At 38.5% G+C, this 21,399-nt stretch overlaps 1 protein-coding gene across 1 annotated transcript in view; it reads left to right on the top strand.

Moving 5' to 3' along the window:
- nrip1b (nuclear receptor interacting protein 1b) overlaps nucleotides 1–21,178 on the top strand; it is a 32,500-nt gene extending 11,322 nt beyond the window's left edge. The window contains exon 2 of the mRNA XM_073829983.1: nucleotides 16,024–21,178. Coding sequence (XP_073686084.1) covers nucleotides 16,370–19,483 — 3,114 coding nt within the window. The 5' untranslated portion in view covers nucleotides 16,024–16,369 and the 3' untranslated portion in view covers nucleotides 19,484–21,178. The remainder of the gene's footprint in view (nucleotides 1–16,023) is intronic.
- The last annotated feature ends 221 nt before the right edge of the window (nucleotides 21,179–21,399 follow it).

The raw sequence follows: 21,399 nt of genomic DNA, 5'->3' as shown, positions 1-21,399 counted from the left end.
GGTCATGCTGCTCTGCTTTTCATCATAGCACTGTTAAACCGTGGTATAATCACTGTAACGTCTCTCATGAACTATTGCTCATTTCCCTAGTTTGAGTCTGATCTAATAACCCACAGAACGATGCACTGGCATGAATGACCTTTGGTCTAATTGAGCATATCGTGTTGCGCAGGGATCGTGTCCCAAACAGGGCCAGGTGGGTGTTCCCGTGGTAATCTGATGAATTCCAGCGAAGGTGAGGAGAGCGGTGACGTCTCAGACTCCTGCGTGCTGCCAGAGGAGTCCATGGCAGATGGTTTCCAGCAGGATCACATATGACATGCGATAACATTACAGTCAGGAAAGGTCAGTCGGCACGGCAACGTCTCCCGCGAAGGACACGATCCGCGCGTTCCCGCGTGTTCCTGTTAGATGCGAGGCAGGGTTAGTGTTTAAACATGACATTTCTCCCCTCTTCCCCCACCTCGGTGTCAATGTACAGAGGACAGTCCAAATATTTGTTTAAAGTGATGAACCTTGTGCAACCAAGGGCACTGCATTTGCATGATGATAAAAGGCGCTTCATGCTCTCCTGTAACTCTTGCATTACTTGCCTTTTTGTGGCATTTGTCTTCTTCGGAAAGGCACTAGAGATGAATGTTTGTCCAAAATGGTTTGTTTTTAATTGTTTTTACTTTTATAATACTGATTCGAAGTGATGCAGATCCAGCTGGTGGACCAGCAAAGCCATGATGTTCACCAGAACTGGTTTAGGTTTAGAATTCCCAGTTTAAAACAAGTTAAGCTGATTTGATTACATAATGTTGAATACCACCTGTGTTATTATAGTATAATTTATATACTATTATAGTATTTATTGTTTTGAATTAGCTTTTTATATTTTATATTGTCAGTTTTTATTTAAAGTTTAAGTATTTTAATTATTTTTATTAGTTTTTGTTTTTTATTTCTATTTCAGATTAAGTTTTAATTGTAGCAATAGTTGTAATTTTAGCAATACTGATTACCGAAAAAATTATTTTTTTCTATTTAACTTTAATTTTATCTACATTTTAGCTGTAGTAATTTTAATGCTTCAACTTACAGTAAAATATTTCTAAATTTAATTTAAATTTAAACTTTCATCGGAGATTTAGTTTTAATTTATTTTATCTCCGTTTTAGTAATATGAGTACTTCTACAGTAAGTGTATTTTATTTTCGTTAATTTTAAAGGCAATACTTTTATATTAATTTAAGTCATGTAATATTTATATTTTATTTCAGTTTTATTTCTGCTAAAATAGTTTAAGAATAACTGATTGCATAAAACAAAATGGAAAATAAAATAAAATTTGACTCATCCCTTTTTTAATATGTTTTGTTTCTAAATTTGATTTAAGTTTTCATTCAAGATTTATATGTATCTCAGTTTTAGTAATATTATTACTTCTACTGTAAATGTATTTTTATTTCAGTTAATTGCAAAATAATTAATTTAATTTAATTTGACTCATCCTCTTTTAATATTTTTATTTAGCTTTAATTTTATCTCAGTTTTGGGCATTTTAGTACTTTAGCTTTCAGTAAGATTATTTTATATCAGTTAGTGACTAAGGTAATAATTTAAAAAAATATTATATTTCTATTTAGTTTCCTTTCATCTCAGTTTTAGTAATATTAATGCTTATACTTTAAGCGTATTTTATTTCGGTTAATTACAATGGTAGTATTTTTATTTTCATTTTAGTTTTCATTTTATATCTAGAACTTATTTCAGTTAATTCATTTTAATAGTTTTAGTTAAGAATAACAGTGCTAATTCCCTAAAATAAAACATAATTTGACTCATTAATAAAAAACTATTTATTAACTCCTGAAAACTTACAGTATGATTATTTTATTTAATTATTGTTTTTAATATTTCTATTTAGTATTAATTTATTTTTATCTCAGTAATAGTAGTACTTCTACAAGGAGCATTTTTATTTCAGTTAATTGCTAAGGCAATACTTCTATTTGAATTTTTTTTTTAAACAAAAACATTTTTACGTTTAGAAAAAATTAAATTTGATTCATCCTTCATTTTCTTAAATATAAGAAGCAAAAATCTAGGTTAGCGATGCACTTACAACAGAAGTGAAAGGTGTTGATCTACAAAGATTAAAATACTCACTGTTTCAATAATATAATAATAATAAAGACGTAGGCAATATGCATGTTGACATGAATTTGTGTTCATTCTATATTTAATTTTAAAACTATGTTGCCATGAGAACATATTTCCTAAAACCATAAAATTGATAAGAACAGCTTTACAGCTCAAATAATAAGTGGTTTTAATAGACAAATTATTAGAAGTGCTTTTATTACATTTTAATTTTTATGTTTCTGGTTTTCAGTCCACCAGAAATTAGGCCCCATGCACTTCCATTGCCTCACTGTAACCTCACTTTTCTTGAAATAAAACAAGGGCTGAGTCGGAATGATTTTGTTGTGATCAGCGTTATACCGCAAATGCTGTCAAATGAGCTTAACCCGTAATGAACCCAGAATATTCCTGTAAGAAGCCTTTCGAGGATGTGGACATGCTAGGACGCAATTCTTTTCTTACAAAGACATTCATGCAGAACTCAAAATGATAAAACCAAAACCAGCTCATCCTGCTAGTTTTTGTTCATGCTGTGATGGATGTCAACTCAAAAGAGTTTTTGTTGAGGTGCTGTTGGGAACTTCAAGTAGTTATTCTGCAAAATAAAAAACCTTGTATTCCGAATCGGCCTGGCTAGTGTCTCAGATGCTGTGGAGAGTCATCTAATCCCCTGAAACGGAGACAAACAATCTGTGGAAGAAGGTTAAAAATACACCAGTGAGACATTTTGAAATTCCGCCTCTGTCTGAGTTCAGTGTTAAGGTTAAAGATCCAGCATTCAGATAAGACTCCCCCGCTGGGGAGGAGATAACAGGCACGCAGATTGAAAAGAGAGAGAGAGAGAGACATTTGGGGTTGGGGGGGGGGGTGGATTTGAGATGTCTATCTGGCAGTGTGAAGGTTTTTGTCTTGCAGATCCAGTTCAAGGACGCCTGCAGGCAAGGCAGCCCTGACTGTGCCAGCGATGCATCTCAAGGTCACATGCGCTCGCCCTGTGACTCTCAGCAACAACAGGAAAGGGGGGGAGCAGGGGGAATCGGGGGCACTGTAAAATCCTTCATTTACCCCCACCCCACCCCGGTTAACCCCTCGATGTCTTCCTGCGTCCACGGATATTGTGGCTGCGTTGAGGCGCCAGTCAAGGGCTGTCTTCGATTATCCTCAGACGCTTTGAAACGACTCTGTAGTGCCACATATTCCACTGCAGCCAGGAAAGAGGGTGTGTGCGGTTTGAAAATGGGGCAGAAATGGAGTGAGAGAGGTTTTAATGTAACTTAGCCATTCAAACGGCCGTGCTAACCGCTTCCTCTCGCGCTTTTAACTCCTGCATCCGTTTTCATCTGCTGCGATTAACGGTTAAACCTCCGTTAAGTCTGCTGTCTCACTGCCCTAGTGCCCTGCGGTCATACATAAGCTTACTGAAAAATTCCCGTTTTACGTAACGGCAGTTTGTTGGAGTAGTTTGGACTAGAAGGATCTTACTAGTGTTGGGAGAGCATGTAAAAAAATAGTTCATGATTTTTTTTTTGTATCTATTTATTCATTTTTATGTGTACTTTTAGTCAAATCAAAATTATTTAGTAAAAAAAAATGTAAGTATTTAAAGAATTAAAGAATTTGTTTCATGACTTTCTATTAATTTATATTTTTCTGTATATATACACTGCCAGTTAAAAGTTTTTGAACAGTAAGATTTATAATGTTTTCTTTTTAAAGAAGTATCTTCTGCTCACCAAACCTGCATTTATTTGAATGAAGTACAGCAAAAACAGTAACATTTTGAAAATATTTTTACTATTTAAAATAATTGTTTTCCATTTGAATATATTTTAAAATGTAATTTATTCCTGTGATCAAAAATCTACATTTTCAGCATCATTACTCCTGTCTTCAGTGTCACATGATCCTTCAGAAATCATTCTAATATGCTGCTTTTTTATTATTATCAATATTTAAAACGGTTGAGTAATTTTTTTATGCGTATTTGATAGATAGAAAAATTCAAATATCAGAATTCATTCTGAAATAAAAAGCTTTTCTAACATTATATAGTGTAATTCAGTATAATTTATTTATTTTTTTAATTGGGGGGGGGGGGTTATAGAAATTAATACTTTTATTTAGCAAGAATGCTTTAAATTGACGATAGAGACATTTATAATGTTACAAAGGATTTCTATTTCAGATAAATGCTGTTCTTCTGAACTTTCTATTCATCAAAGAAACCTGAAATTGCGGGAATAAATTAAATTTTAAAATGTATTCAAATGGAAAAATTGCTGTACTTTGGATCAAATAAATGCAGGCTCGGTGTGCAGAAGAGAAAATTAATAAAGGAAAGTTAATTCGTTATTTCTGGTTTTCCAAAAGTAAACAATTGCTTTTTGTGAAAAACAGACAGAATGCCAGTTGAACAAAAGTTTTTGACAAAATACAAGTAATGTTCGTAAGAGTTTAGAAGTAGAATTCTCTGTTTCTTGAATGAATTATTCTTTGAGCTGTGTCTTTTGGATCATTTGATCCAATTCACAGAACTGCTATGAATGAATCAATCGCAAATTGGACTGATTCGATTCTCAAGTTCAACTATTTGGCTCAATAGGGGTTTTTGCACCTGAGGAAACTTTTCATAGTTCCTAGAACTATTGGTGGAAGTTCCCGCTTTTTGGCATGTTCTCACCACAGGAACTAGGAATGTATTTAGTTCTAGGAACTCTGTTTGGGGAAACTAAATTAGCTCCTACTTCAGAGTAGGGTCTAAAATGGTTGTGGCTACAAGGGATACAGGGATACAGATATAGCCCTTATTATAATACAAAAACAGTATTATTGTTGTACAGACAAAAATAACGTTAGATTGATGTGTGCATGCCCAGTAGCCAGAGCTGTATCCCTTCTAGCCTAAACCATCTAAAACTGTTCTATAGGAACTACGAGTGACATAAGTGTATGCTGATTGGCCAAATGCATACAAAACACTGGCTACCTGGCATTTTTAAAAAGCCATGTGAAAATATTTACTCCACCAACATGGAAAACGGCAATAATTGCATTTAGCTACCTGTTGTCTGCAACGTTGTGTTCGTTTCTCAGCTTCGATGATATGTAATACTGCAGTCGCGTAAATTGTTCACTTTACATTCCATCTCTGTTATCACGAAACCCACGACATGCAACAAAAACAGCTCCAATCACGGCGTCCTCCATTCACCAGTTGTTGACGTTTGTAAATGCCGCAAATAAAGATGTCAAAGATGTCCTTCAAAGGACTTTAAAAAATTACAGCATTAGACTTGTATGAACTACTTTTATGATGCTTTTTTTGTCCTTTTTGAAGTTTGAAAGCATCCTTGTATTTTGAAGTTGCATCAATATGTGACCCTGGGCCACAAAACTAGTGTTAAGAAGCACGGGTATATTTGTAGCAATACCCAAAAATACATTGTATGGGTCAGAATGATTGTTTTTTCTTTTATGGCAAAAATCAGTAGGATATTATTAAAGGTCATGTTCCATTAAGATATTTTCTAAATTTCCTGCCGTAAATGTATCAAAACTCAATTTTTGATTAGTAATATGAACTTTATTTGAACAACTTTAAAGGCGATTTTCTCAGTATTTAGATTTTTTTTTTTTTTTTGTTTTTTGCACCCTCAGATTCCAGATGTTCAAATAGTTGTATCTCAGCCAGATATTGTATATAAACCATGCAAACCATATATCAATGGAAAGCTTATTTATTCAGCTTTCATACGATGTATAATTCTCAATTTCAAAAAATGTACACTTATGACTGGTTTTGTGGTCCTGGGTCACCATATATTATTTTAAATTTCTCTTTTGGTGTTTAACAGAAGAAAGTAAGTCAAAGTAGAGTTTTCTTAGCATGTGAACCCAGTTGACCTGATGTTGACTTGGAAAAAGAGCCTATCAAAAAGCAGTTTGAGGTAGCAGTTTTTGGTGCTCATCTAATCTGTCCCTCAGGCGTCTGTTATCACCATTTTGCGACTTTTCAATTAAACGGAGAAACCATGGAGACTAAATGATCAATAACCACTGTCATGATTCCGGATCCTCTTTGTCGTAAATCTTCCGCCGGCTGGCGTCCAGCTCATTTCATTTCGCAGTTGCAGATTAGTTTCCGTCTTACTCAAAACAGAAGTGTTTTGAGATGATAAATTATACAATCACAACAAATTTGTCAGCAATTTCCGTGCTCCCTGACACGCTGCTGAAACCGAAGCGATTGCCTAGTTTGCATTGCAATGCATTGTCCTAAAAACACACATACCCAAACAGACACGCACCGCGCAGGAAGGTCTGTAGCGATGGCGGGGGAAGAGCATAAATCTTTAATATTAACGAGTCTTGCTGTGGCAGGAGACCCAGCAGCTTTGTCCCTCTCTCCTCTCGGCTCGCCTACGCTCCCTCGTCATTTAATTAACAGTAGGGAGATTATGGAGGCCTCAGGCCTGTGAAGATCTGATTTAAACATGGAAATGTTACATTACTGTTCGCTCTTTTGGCACAAAAAGGTTGGAGAGGAAGTGAAAAGATGATTTGGCCCTCCGGTCCTCCACATTAGTGTTAGGCACCGCATACTACCTTACAATATATGTATTATGATACACAAGTCAATACATCACAGTGCTAAACAATATCATAATTGAATCACGATTAAAACCGCAGCATGTATGTGCAAGCAAAACTGTGGTTCAATTGCATATTTAATTTTACTATTTTTATGGTATGGTTTTGGCCACACTAAGAAATGCAGAATTATTACTTATTTAGACGTTCTGCTTCTTCCTTAGTTGAGGAAATTATATGAATGCAAAAATATTGATATAAGGATTGCCTGAAATTGAAACCCGGAAATAAACAGACCATTTTACAAAAAAAGTGTAATAAAATTTTTTTTTTTTAAATACTTTGTTTAAAACAAAGTTACAAAAAAATAAAAATATAATTTTTCCAAACCGTTTTATAATGTAAAAAAAAAAAACAGAACACACTAAGAAATGCAGAGTTATTACTTATTTAGACGTTCTTAATTGGCAAATGCAAAAAAAGTTTGTTTATTTAATTATTATTTTTCTTTTATTTAAAAAAAATTTACAAAAAAGAGTAATGCAGTTTTACAAAACAATTTTTAATGTAACAAAAAACAATAAAATATATAGAAATAATGTTTTGGGAAATTTGGGAAAAAAATAATAAAAACTAAATTGACATTTTATAAACAGACCATTTAAAAAAAAAAAATTACAAAACCATTTTTTTATTTAAACCTGGAAATAAACAGACCATTTTATATAAAAAAGAAAATCCTAAAAAAAATACAGTTTTGCAAAACTGTAAAAAAAAAAAAAAAAAAAATTAAATTACATTTATTAGTACATTTATTTATTTATTAATTTATTATTTGTTTGTTTGTTTGTTTGTTTGTTCATTTAATTTTATAAAAAAACCTGGAAATATTACCAAATAATAATAATAATTTTCGCAGCCGGAAACCTGGAATCGCCAAACATCATGTGTTGCCCGGGCTCTTGCTTTTTCCTGGAACCGAAGCAGTTAATGTTTTGCTGTAATTGGCACCCACAGCTGCTCTCCAGTTCGACAGGGATGAGTTTGGAGCCTCTGCCTTGCGTGACAGCTGCCTAATTGGGCATTCTCCCCTTGTGGCAGGTGCCGCCTCCTCCAGCCGGGCTGCTGAAGAATGGCAGAGGATTACAGATGAGGACATGGTGACCCTCTCTACCTTCCGCTGGCGTTGGTGGGGGGGTGGCGGTGTGATGTAGTTCAATGCCGTTGGGTTACCAGGAGGAGGAAGTGAGAGGGTGGGGTTCTGCCAGGTGGCGGATGACAGAGTGTCACATGACAGTGTCAGTGTGTCAAGGGCGCAGACATCAGCAGCGCTGCGGCAGCCTGTTTTTTCAGTTCATTCGTTTTGAGGTTTTCAGTCTAGTTTTATAGCTCCTGGCTGTCTTCACACATCAGTTCGGAGAGGATGGCAGCTTCCTGTGTGTTCCTGTGCAGCTTCTCTTTCTACTCTCCAGCTGTGTGTGAAACTGCCAAGGTGAGGTTGTGTCCTCTTGTTAGAGGCGATTAATGACACTCGATGTGTAAAAAGTGAATTATTCCTGCTGATGTAAAATGTGCTGTTGGCTTTACTGTACCGCTGCCCTGTTGACCGCAGAGCGGAAGGGACGAACAGCACAGTGGCTAGCCGTGGCCTAGCAGTTAGTTGCATACTCTCACACGTTGAGCCCTACGGCTTATGTGGCGATGTGATTTTGAATCCAGCTCAACACATCAAGTCAACATTTCACATCCTGTTTTTTCTTCTGCCAGTCATTTTCTAACATCGTTTCACTGTCATATCAATAAAAGAGACGTGGCCTAGCAGTTAGTGGATGTTTTGACACGTTGGATAGTAGTACTTGTGTGAATGCAAACCAAGTTTGAATCTAAGGCCATTTTCTAATCCTAACTATGATTTTCCATTGTCTTTTTACTTTAAAGGTAAATACTATAGAAGCCTGTTTCCACCACTGAATAAAAAAATAAAAAAGACTTCTCGCAATTGCAAGTTTACATCTCAGTTCTAACTTTTTTTCTCAGAATTGCTTAATACAAACTCGCAATTCTGATTTTTTTTCCCCCCCAGAATTATATAATATAAACTCACAATTGTAAGTTATAAAGTCAGAATAGCGTGGATATAAACTCGGAATTCTGAAGTTTCTTTCCAAGTTCCAAGACTCTTTGTCACAATTCTGAATTTTTTTCCTCGCAATTGCAATTTTACATCGCAATTATAACTTCTTATCTTGGAATTGTGTGATATAAATGAACAATTGCTAGTAATAAAGTCAGAATAGCGGCATATAAACTCTGAATTCTGACTTTTTCTCTCAAATGCGAGTTTGTGTCTCACAATTCTGACTTTTTTCTCGCAATTGCGAGTTTACATTGCAATTATAATTTTTTTTCCTCAGAATTGCTTAATACAAACTTGCAATTCTGACTTTTTTCCTCAGAATTGTGTGATATAAACTAACAATTGTGAGTTATAAAGTCAGAATAGCAGGATATAAACTCAAAATTCTGTGAGTTTGTCTCGCAATTCTGACTTTTTTTCTTGCAGTTGCGTTTATATCTCACAATTCTGACTTAGAATTGATTTTGAAGATATAAATGCACAATTCTGAGAAAAAAAAGTCAGAATTGTGAGTTTCTATCTCACAATCTAATTTTAATTTAGTGGTAAAAACGGGCTTTCATAAAACACAGATAAATAAATTGTGGGGGAAAAACACATAAATGTATAAAACTATGTTAAAAACATTGTTCTGTGTGTGTGTGTGTGTGTGTACAGATCGAGATTCTGGGAGTCTGGGAGGTAGGGTTTAAAGCTTCATCTCATCCCTAAATTATGATAAATTGGTTTTCTCCTCTGACATACCTTTCCCCTTGAGTGTTTATATGGGTGACTGCTCATGTGTTTCTTTGGTGTTTACCTCGGCCGCATCTGTACTTGCGTGTGGTGGCTGCAGGTGCGTGTTTGGTTTCTGTTTTGTATATTCCTGGCTCTAAATGTGTCCACGTGCGTGTGTTTGTTCAAACGGGGACGTGCAGCTGGAGTTGTACTCCAGGTTTGACTTTCACCTCGTTTCCCCCGTAGCTGTTTTGAAAGTGTCGAGTTGAACGACCATGTAATCTGTACCCTGACGTTCTCACACAGCCTTGAGGGCAGCAGTGATCAGCCCAGCTGTTTTCTCATTCCCTCCAGCCAAGGAAAGAGTTGAAATGTGTGTTTGAGTGAATGTGTGAGAGCCTGGGATTATTTGTGTATGTGTGAGAGTGTGTGTGTGTGGGGAGAGAGATTCATTAGTATTCTGCTGAGGAGTCCTGCCGGTAGAGCAAATTGATTACCACACTTCACCTGTCTGAGCCTCCCGAGATCTGCAGCGAAGACGCCCGTTCTGTCTGTGCTCCCGTCGCCTCCTTAACGGAGGGCTGCTCTCATTAGCCGTCATTAAACAAAGCTTATAGTCAGGACACTGTTGTCTTACGTAGTTCTAGCAAGTGTGAAGATTGCTGTTGTAGTCCTGAGGGCTTTCTTGAAGTGGAGATTTCTAGCGGTTGTTAAAGGTGTTTTCTTGGAGGGGAATAGATTGTGCGTTTCTGTGTGCTTTAAATTGACTCATCTGTCTAGGTGACCTTTTGGAGTAAGACTGCAGAAGCATGGAAATTCATATCTGTGCTAAACACTTGTGAAGTGCTGAGGAATGAACCTGAATGCACCAGAGCTGCATGTCATTCAGAACGGTGTTCTAACTTGACTTTGAACTTGAACTGAAATCTGAATTTGAACTAGGGCAATTCTAAGAAAAAAAGTCACAAATGTGAGATGTAAACTCGCAGTTCTAAGGGGAAAAAGTCAGAATCGTGAGTTTCTGTCATGCAGTTTTGACTTTATTTCTCAGTATTTGTGACTTTATATCTCGCAATTCTGACTTTCTTAGAACTGTTTTCTTGCAACTGCTAGTTTATATCGCTCAATTCTGAGAAGATTTTTTATTCTGAATTTGAACTAGGACTGAAATCTGAATTTGAACCAGGACTGAAATCTGAATTTGAACTAGGACTGAAATCTGAATTTGAACTAGGACTGAAAACTGAATTGGAACTAGGACTGAAATCTGAATGTGACCTAGGACTGACATTTGACTAAGAATTAGGACTGAAATCCGAATTTGAAGTAGAACTGAAATTTGATTTGAACTAGAACTGAAATCAGAATTAAAAAATTTAAACTGAAATCTGAATTTGAACTAGGACAATTCTGAGAAAAAAAGTCAAAATTGCGAGATGTAAAATTGCAATTTTGAGAAAAAAAAAAGTCAGAATTGTAAGTTTTGTTACGTTTTTATTCTGAATTTGAGCTAGGACTGAAATCTGAATTTGAATGAGACTGAAATCTGAATTTGAGTTGGAACTAATATCTGAATTTAAACTAGGACTAAAATCAGAATGTGAAGTAAATCTGAAATCAGAATTTTATCAAGACTAAAATCTGAATAAGAACTAGGACTGAAATCTGAATTTTACGTAGAACTAAAATCTGAATTTGATTTGGAACTGAAATCTGAATTTTAACTACAACTGAAATCTGAATTTAAACATGACAAATCTGAATTTGATTTGGAACTGAAATCTAAATTTTAACTACAACTGAAATCTGTATTTAAACATGACAAATCTGAATTTGAACTAGGACTGAAATCAGAATTTGAATTAGGACTGAAATCAGAATTTGTAGTAGAACTAAAATCTGAATTTGAGTTGGAACTAAAGTCTGAATTTGAAGTAGAACTGAAATCTGAATTTGAAGTAAAACTGATCTGAATTTGAGTTGGAACTGAAATTAGAACTAGTTCTGAAATCTGAATTAGAACTAGGACTGAAACATGAATTTGAAGTAGAACTAAAATCTGAATTTAAGTTAGGACCTAAATCTTAATTAAACCTAATTTAAAAAAATCTGAATTTGAACTAATACTGACATTTAAATTTGAACTACAACTAAAATTTAAATTTGTATAGTTAGAATTTAAAAAAATCATTCCCAGAAAAAAACTAAAATCTACATCAAGATGAACGAACACTTCATTTCCTAGAGTGCCATTACCTGTTACATTTCTTTGAATTGCAATTCGGCAAATTCCACTTCATATCATTTGCAATTCAAATTCCAATTTATCTTCTTGTGGGAAAGGCCAATTCAATTCAAAGCTTAAAGGTGTAGCAGGATCTGTGGTGTTCTACTAGTAGTAGGAGCAGCAAGGAACAGGGTAAGATCGATTTGGAACTGCCTGTGTTGTGATTAAGGAGACAGCGGGTGAGTAGATATGGAGGAGTTGGCAAGTGGAGTCAAAGTGTTTCTGTGAGTAGCAGGTGTGTGTGTGTGTGTGTGTGTGTGTGTGTGTGTACCTGGTATTCATCACGTTGTGGGGACCAAATGTCCCCACAAGGATAGGAATACCAGTAAATTTTGACCTTGTGGGGACATTTCTCAGGTCCCCATGAGGAAACAGGCTTATAAATCATGCACAATGAGTTTTTTTGAGGAAGTAAAAGTGTGCACAATCTCCTGTGAGGGCTAGGTTTAGGTGTAGGGTAGGGTTAGGGCGATAGAAAATACGGTTTGTACAGTATAAAAACCATTACGCCTATGGAATGTCCCCATAAAACATGTAAACCAGTGTGTGTGTGTGTGTGTGTGTGTGTGTGTGTGTGTGTGTGTGTGTGTGTGTGTGTGCGAGTTCTACAGCCCCAGTGATAAGAGTGAATGAGATGCTGTAATTGTACTCGGGTGGCGTTTCGTTGGCATGTCCTGCCAACATTTTTGCCAGCTGGAATGATGTGCCAAGAGGAGGAACCCAGGTGCTTTGTTTTTTCATCAGTTAAGTGCACTTAATCGATTAAGGAAATGAATAGAATGTCAGTTTTGAATGTAATTTCTAGACTTACGCTTAAGTTTATAAATATGGAAGTGCTGGAGTTCCTTATGAGCTGACCAGCAGAATTATAATGAGCTGAAGGCAATAGTAACCTGAGATATATATATATATTGGATTTTATTTATTTGATTATATTTATGTACCATACAATTTTATTTTATTTTATTTTATTTATTATTATTATTTATTTTATTTTTTTTACTACCTCTTTTTTCCAAACAGCACAATTTCTAAATCTACTGTTTGTCTTCTACTTCTTTTTTCCCTTCTTTCTTTTCTTCTTTTTTTAAATATGAAAACTAAATTATAAGGAAGGTTTAGTTTGTTGTGTTTACTAACTGGTCATGTTTCTTTTAAATAAGTTCACTGTCAAGGGGCATTTGTGTTTGTCTTTTTCACCAGTTTGTTTGTTCTGATTGACTTGGTTTTAGATTTATAGCAGACTCAGTTTGCAAAGCTCTGTGGCATCGGAGGGGCTGTTTATTTGCTGTGTTTTACTGCAAAAGAGCAAAAGTTCACTGGTGTGGACTTTACAGTCGTGTTTGTTTAGGTAGCAAGTCGCTCTCCTTATTTAATTTTCTCGAGCCATATTGGATTTACAAACTCTGTCCTGCGTATCAGAGTGAACGCCGTAGCCCTGGCTGAACACCAGCTGCCTACACTAACATGATGGAAAGCGATTCACACGGCTCCCTTTCCTTTAAAATTTCTTTAACCTTGGCTTACCTTTAACGCCGGGGAAGCGTCTGCCAGTCTGGTGTCAGATATTAGCGATACGCGCAGCAAGGACTGGGTTGTCACTTTTTATTAACACTGAGCGCTTTGCATGGACTCCAGCTGTTGCGTGCACCGAGACTCAGGCGTACTTGACCTTGACTCGCAGCACAGTTCCCGCGGCTCACCCTATTTTTAATCATGCATTTTAAATGGCGCAAATGGATTATGGTTCCTTATAATGGGGATCATTCATTAACCTTTTTTTTTTTGTTAGGGTGCTTTGTGGGACGGGTTGAATTCCAATTAATTTCATACCCCACATGCGAGCATCGCCGGATTGGCTTTGTATCTCAAATCCCTGACATTTGCATCAAGAAGTCCGGCATTCGCAGTTAAGGCCATTTTTTTTTTTTTTTTTTTTGTCCGGCTCCTCAAGGGAAATTGCCTCTCAGCCACTGATGATGGTTTGACCTTCCTGCTCATAGTGTCTGGGTGAGCAAAGAAAGACGCCTTGCCATGATAAAGCTTCCTGTCTGCCGCTGTTCCCTTCACCACTGGCTAGTGAAATCACTTAAAATGCTGTTGGGTGTGAATGTTTGACATTGTCAGAGATAATGGATAATCACTTGCGGACTGCTGGAGGGAGAGAGATGGAGGGAAAAAGAGAGAGAGGGAGAGAGAAAACATATTTTGTATTTCTTGTGCAGAAGGGTCATGTGTGGGAAAGGCGAATGGAGGGTATGCTGTAAGATCGCACCCATAGACCTGTTCCTTGCCTACTTCCTTTCAAAATAGACTCTTAGGAAATAAGACTTGCATTATAAGTATTCATACACCAGTCTTACTTGTTGGATTTCAAAGGAATTGTTCAGTTGAAAGATTTCATGTTTTGGACCCCATTGACTGTCATAGGGGTCAATTTATTGAAATGTAGATTTCTACAACACTGCTGAATAAATAAGCTTTCCATTGAAGTATGGTGATGCATGTATTGTTAGGATAGGACAATATTTGGCCGAGATACGGCTATTTAAAAATCTAAAAGGGTGCAAAAAATCTAAATATTGAGAAAATCGCCTTTAAAGTTGTCCAAATGATGTTCTTTAGCGATGCATATTACTTATAAAATACGGTAGGAAATTTACCAAATATCTTCATGGAGCATGATCTTTATTAATATCCGTATGACTTCTGGTATAAAAACAAAATAAAAATAATTTTGACCTATATGTATTTTTGGCTTTGTGGTCCAGGGTCAGATTTCAGAAAGTTATATAGGTTTAGAGCAACATGAGGGTGAGTAAATGATGACAGAATTTTTATTTTTGGCTGAACTATCCCTTAATGTCTTCCTTTTGTTTTCATGGACAGATCTAATCTAGCTTGATCCGATTGTAACCCAGTATTGATTTGTCTTGAATGATGTGTTTACTTCATTGCTCTGTTTATCTATCTTCGCCTGTCCCAAGTTTGAACTTTTATTTGTAGGGTAGCAGCACCTCCTTTGGCAGGAAATTAATCTTAATCTGCCCCGTTAAGATTAGCGTGAGACGTCACATGTCCCCATTCTAGCAGGTTGTCCTCTTCATTGTTAAATTTAGGTCAGTAGCCCAGGCTGTGACTGTAACTGAGACTGAATTAGTTAATGAATTAGTTTTCCTCCTTGCCATCGTAACCTGTTGCACCCGACCTTTGCAACTTAATGCAGTTTGCATCAAATTTAAATGCGAGTGACCTTGTGCTGATTCTCGCAGGATTTTCCTGTCACGTCATCTTGAGGATCTTAAGTTACTACGGCACATTCAGGATATTCCAGGCGTGAGCGTGCTGTTGAATCACTGTAACAGCATCCCCAGCTCAAGGTTGTGCTTAACTCCTCGGCAAACCGCTGTAACATGTTACCCCGTTGCTGAAGGGCCAAGACATGGAGGGTAAGATGTTCTCTGGCAGCTGAGCACTGCTTTAGGGGAGCTGGAATCCTGTATTAATTAACCTTTGTGGTGGTGGCCCTGACAGTGGGAAGTCAGGAGTGTTTATGGAAGCAGTTCTGACAGGGTTCAGACCCGTCGAGCGAGCAGCCAGCGGTGCTGTCATGTTATCTGATGCCGTGGCTCTGTGGAGGAGCGGTCTGACAGGTGTGCCATGTGTGCCCCTCTACACCTGCCAGCCCTGCTGAGCCACTATCGGCCTGAACGTGAAGGGCTGCTGACAGCCGTTTTTGAATGGGTATTCACTTCTTTAATCCTGTTATGCCAGGGAGACTGTCCTATCTGAGAAAGAAGAAAAACTTGTTTTACTTTATTTTTTTAGCGATTATTTTTGTAGAAATTATCAGCCAAATGAGAAGTAATGGACATTTTAAAACCTTTTTTACATATGAGAGAAAACATTTGAGAGGTCCTGAAAAGGAAATCTCAGCTTAGTGTCAGAGCAGTTTGATTGACACTTGCTGGAGTCCCTATAAAGAGTTTGTCAAACAAGTTTTATGTTCACTTTGAAATTTCTCTTTTGCTTGAATTTAATCAGTTCTTTTGTGATAATTGGTTTTGACAGCAACTTCAAAGAAAGTTACAGTGCTTGTTTTGATGACGCTGGGATGTTGACGCCTGTCACTCATGTAGTGTTTTCTTTTCTTGTGTTGTAGGTTCCCGTGTGGCCACATCTGAGATCAGAAGAGCAAACAGACAACGCCGAGCCTTTGGTTCCTCCCAGAAGATCTCCCAAATATAGAGCTTACGGTTCATCGGGACAGAGAAACCTCCTCATTCCTTTGACTGTGCTCTCAACATGTTTTAAAGCAGTGTGGATTTGCTCATAGAATGCACAGCGATGCCAGCTGGGTTTTTGTTTTTCATATGTAAAACTCTTTGACTGAAAAGGAATAAAATCCAAAGCATTGCTGGAGTTGCTCTCATCATTTATGGCACATATCTTACTAAGACATTTTCATTAGTTGTAAAACATCACATCAGGGCATCCTACTGTTGAACATGACTCATGGGGTGGAGTCTGGCCCTGAAACTCACCAGGATTCTGCTGCTTTAACATATCTGGAAGGTTTGCTAATGCATCCGGTCGCCACTGGACCTGCTGCCACTGCTACACAGAGATCAGAACCAGTCCACAGCCATGAAGAGAATGCCAACACGGTGACTAGGGTGTTTCAGCTTCCCAACCATGGCTCCCTCTCACCAGACAAGGGTAGCCCATCTAGTGCGGCCTCGCAGCACCTTAAAAAAGCCAGGCTGCTTCGCTCAGGAGCATGGAGTGAAGATAACACCCAGAAACGAGCAGGTGAACAAGTGAACGAACAGAGAAAAGAGCACTATGAAGGAGGCCTGGATGGCTCTGAGCAGGGAGAGAGCACCTTGCTGGCTTCTCTGCTGCAGTCCTTCAGCTCCCGGCTGCAGAGCGTCGCCTTGTCACAGCACATTTCTCAAAGCCACAAACCGCACGACAGGGACAGCAGTGAAAGTGCTCCTGCTGAGAAGGAAACCTACCAGAGTTATGGCACAGCGTCAGGTCGCCTGAAAAGCCTCATGAGGAAAAGCAAGCAACAGAACCATAACACCGTGCCTTACTCTCGTCAGAGCAACCAAAACCGAAGCTCTGATTCTCCTCATTCTTCTCAAAGCTCTGCCCAGCCCACTAGCTCTGAATCCTTGTCCTGCACAGAGCGACTCAAGGCTGTTGCCAATATGGTACGGACTAGGACCAGTCCGGCACCCTCACCCAAGCCCAGTGTCGCCTGCAGTCAGCTGGCCCTGTTGCTGTCCAGTGAGGCTCACCTACAGCAGTACTCCAGAGAGCAGGCCATAAAAGCACAATTAACCAGTCGGTCAGCCAGTGAGAGGCTAGCTGCCATGGCTACTCAGCAAACGCAGGATATGAGGCCTCCCAGTATGGGGCAGCCAACAACTGCCCCAGACATGCTAAGCTCCTTAAATGTTCAAAACGGAACACTCCCCCCACCAGCGGTAAACTCCGGCAAAAAGAGCCCTTCGATTTCCTCATCCTCCATGAGACCCCCCAAAGACAGACGGCCCTTCGACAGACATGGTCGGCCACCGCAAAACTGCAGCAGCCTGCTGCTTCTACTTCTGAACAATCACAACTCCCAGCAGCAGCTCACCAGGAACGGACACCTAGAGGACGACTATGGCATCCTCCCGAGCCGTGCCTCCTCTGAGAGCGATTACTCCAGCCAGGATAACAGCCTGACCAAAGACAGCAGTGATGCCGAGAGCTTCTCCAGCTGTTCCCCCATCGACCTCTCCATGAAAAGCAGAGTGCCTAGCCAAAAATCTGAGGTCTGCTCTTCTGTAGATAAGCTCACAGAGTCTCTGATAAACAAATGGAAGCCGGAACCTTCTGTGCCAAAGGTCCGTGAGGCCACAGATCTTGATACCAGCCCAGACGTGAAATCCCATGATAAGGTCACTCTAATGCAGTTACTGCTGGAACGCAGAAATAACGAGAAGGTAAACAAGAGTTCAGATAATCCTAGTTTGCGGCCTGACACAATAATCAGCAGCTTGAAACGAATTGGCACACCTGAGGACAGCAGAACACGGAGTCCTCTAGACCGGCAAACGGCTACCTTCAGTTCGATCTCCCCTTCATATTCCTTCCCCTCACCTCAAGCCCAGTCCAGTCCTTTAGATCTGTGTAAGTCTAAAGCTCACTCAAGTGAAAAGATACCGGAGCCTCCTTTCAGTGCCAGCAAGCTACTACAGAATCTGGCCCAGAGTGGTATAAAGACCTTATCACCTTCCCCCCCTCCTTTACACTCTCACAAGCCGACAAGCAGAAGGCAAAGTCCAGAACTTGAGCTGGACAAGCCTCAGGCCCTCTTGGATCGACTCGTCATTCCACCCAAGCGGAATAGAGCCTCCCTGCTGGATGGAGGCTCTCCTCCTGCTCTCCCAGCTCACAAATGTGAGCGATCACCTTCTGCATCAATGCAGATAGAAAACCTTCTCGAGAAGCGCACTGTACTGCAGCTTCTGCTGGGAACGGCTTCCCAGAAGGATAGAACCAGTGGGCACAGAGAGGGGCTGGAAAAACCTCAGAGGGGCTTTGTCAACTGTGACAGCTCAAATGGACCTTCTCCAGACCTCAAAATCAAAACCGAACCGGTAGAGGAGAACTTTTCATCGGATAGCTCCGATGATGGGGTGTACCATCAGAGACGACCATCACAACACTCACCTATTACTGAAGCACAGGAAACAAAACCCGAACTTTGTCCTACAGAAACCGCTGCTAAATTTGGACTTCTCAGCCATCTTCTGAAACAGCAGAATGCTACCTACCATTCAAACCCTCATACCAGGCTCCTCAGGGACACCGTAAAAGAGGAGCCAGTGGATTTTCAAAGCCCTGTTCCTAAAAAAAGAAAACTGTGCATTGAGCTAGCAGAGCGCCTAAGTAATGAACTCTGTCAACCGTCTCGAGATACCACTAGTGACAATCTGGTGTCTGGAACACCTGAATTCAACGTTAGAGGGATGGTAAAACCAAAAGAAGAGGAGTTAGTACCAAGTCCTAGGAGCAAAACACCTCTCTCCAGAGAAAGCCAAGGCTTCAATGTTCTGAAACAACTCCTCCTTTCAGAAAACTGTCTGAAAGAGCTATCCCAACCCAGAGGAACCCCAAGTCCCTTCATCCCTCAGGCAAACTGTGCATCCAATGGGAGCATAACCCAGTCTGGTTTTCCTCAGGAGTTGTCGAACCTACCATGGTACCCCTATTCTTTCAATACAAATCCTAATACAGTGCTGCGTACACCTGTTGATACCACTGGGGGGTCGCTAGTTTGGCCTAGGAACTCTCCCAAAACCAGTCCTAAACCTGTCATAAAAGAACTCGAGGGGTCTCCTAGAGAAACTTTTAGTAGAGAAGAGAGATCCAGTCCAGACTCACCTCCTTTAACCAGGTCTAATCCGATTCTTTACTACATGCTACAGCGGGGAAACGGTCAGCTTAGACCTGAGCTCCGGGACCAGGCGCAGCCGACCCACTGTATCATGGGTGCAAAAGTGGAGCCGTGCATTGACTATGAGCACTATGACTCTCCGGTCCACAGACAGACTCACAGCTAGAGAGAAGAGAGCCTAAACGGCTCTGTGAAAAAATGGTAGATATGAACTGCCAAAGACAGTGGAGCTGAAGAACTGTGTGTATGGTCATTTGTCTATAAGATTTGTTTATTAATTTTCATTCTAAAACAGAAACTGAATAAATTCAGTTAAAACCATTGGCTTTTCGCCACTGATTTCATTTGTACATTTGATTCATTTGTTATTTTTATTGATGTCATGATTTTTTTTTTGTATGTAAGTATGCTAAGCTAACTTCTTTGTCCAGCACAATGTAAAATGTCCACGACAAAAAGCTTTTTCCTTTTCCCACAACTGAAGTACATCCTATTATGTGTATTATTGATGAATCCAGAAACGTTACTGCTAATTTCACACTATATTTATCTACAGCCAAATCAGGACCCTTTCTGTTTTATCGAGGCAAAGAAAATTGTACAGTCTAAGCACAATATTGGATTCGTGGCATCCGGTTATAAAGTATATTTTCTTACGGCAGAATTTAGAGGAACGTCAGTGTAATCCATCAGGTATCTTTCTTGCAAAGCTAGCTGAGGTCAAGAGGATTTCACATGTGATCGCAAGGCAACAACACTTACTGGAATGTTCTATAATCGTAGCTTAGATTTACAGTGCTTTATTTTTCATCAGGAATGAAACTATAGCTGTTATGTGGTGATAATGGCATGACGTCTAAAAAAAAAATGAACGAACCTGAGTGTCATATTTTTAGCTAATGAAATGTATCTTTTTACAATTTTGTATCATTTGTTGTTTTGTATCTTATATCTAAATATCCTGTATGTAGCATTCATGCATTTACGTTGTCGACAAGAGTTTGAATATTCAGAGAGATAGTTTATCCACCAAAGCCGTGATGGGTAATTATGATATTTATGGATGTTTCAGGATACTGTGTGAATCAGACGCTCTACTGTGAGAATGGATTTTTTTTTTGTTTTGTTTGTTTTTATGTTCACTTTTCTTTGCATTTTTCTTTTTGTGTTTCAGCTAAAGGCCCATCACTTAAGTCTTAAACATTATCCAACCACAACAAACAAAAAAAAATCGATTTTATTCCACATTCTCTGTACGATTCATACGTTTTGACAATGATTAGATACATTTATGTAAATACTGCTTTCAAGATGACTATTTTGTATGGTTCAAGACAAAAAAAAAATAGTTTTTAACGTCTTGCATTGTACATAAGAAAACTGTAATAATGTAAATATGGGTACTGGAGGATGACACTTTTCTGCATGTCTATGTTGTGCTAACGATAATCTTTGTTCACATCTACTGCTCTGTCCGAGGCTCTTTGCTGCCTGTAGCATGCACACGCATGGGGAGTCCCTCTGTTATGGGGAAATGTCAAGTCTTAAAATAGATGTTTTTATCATGGAGAGATGGGTACTTAAACCATAATCGTCTGCAAATGCAGTCCTTGACTGTTCAAACCTGAGGAAATATGTGCATATTTTTTTCTGAATGGTTTTGTTTGTTCTTGGTTTTAAAAAAGCAAACTAAAAACATTGCTTTGTTTAATTTAGAATCACTCTGCAATAGCTCTGCATTGTGAATAACTAAAAAAAACAACCTTGTTTTTATATACTCCTGTGATGACTGGAGCCTTTCGGTTTTCTTATGTTCTGTCTTTGGTGTTTATTTGCACTGATAGCGTAATAAAATATTGAAATGCACAGAAGTGAATGAGGGTTTGTCATCTTTTACCGTGTTTACATATGCAAGGTTACAAAACTTTTTAATAAATAACCGTACCGTAACCTTGCATGAGGCCAGAGGTAAAATTTTAATCTTTGACATTTGTCGGTTTTCAGATGAACATGAGTGAACCTGTTGAAAACAAGCTTTTTATTATGAGCATCTCCAAGCAACTATGTGAGAATCAGGTTAAC

The sequence above is a fragment of the Garra rufa genome, chromosome 23 (assembly GCF_049309525.1).
Source record: "Garra rufa chromosome 23, GarRuf1.0, whole genome shotgun sequence".
NCBI lineage: Eukaryota > Metazoa > Chordata > Actinopteri > Cypriniformes > Cyprinidae > Garra > Garra rufa.
The sequence above is the reverse complement of the archived record's forward strand: the minus strand, read 5'-3'. Positions and strand labels throughout refer to the sequence as shown.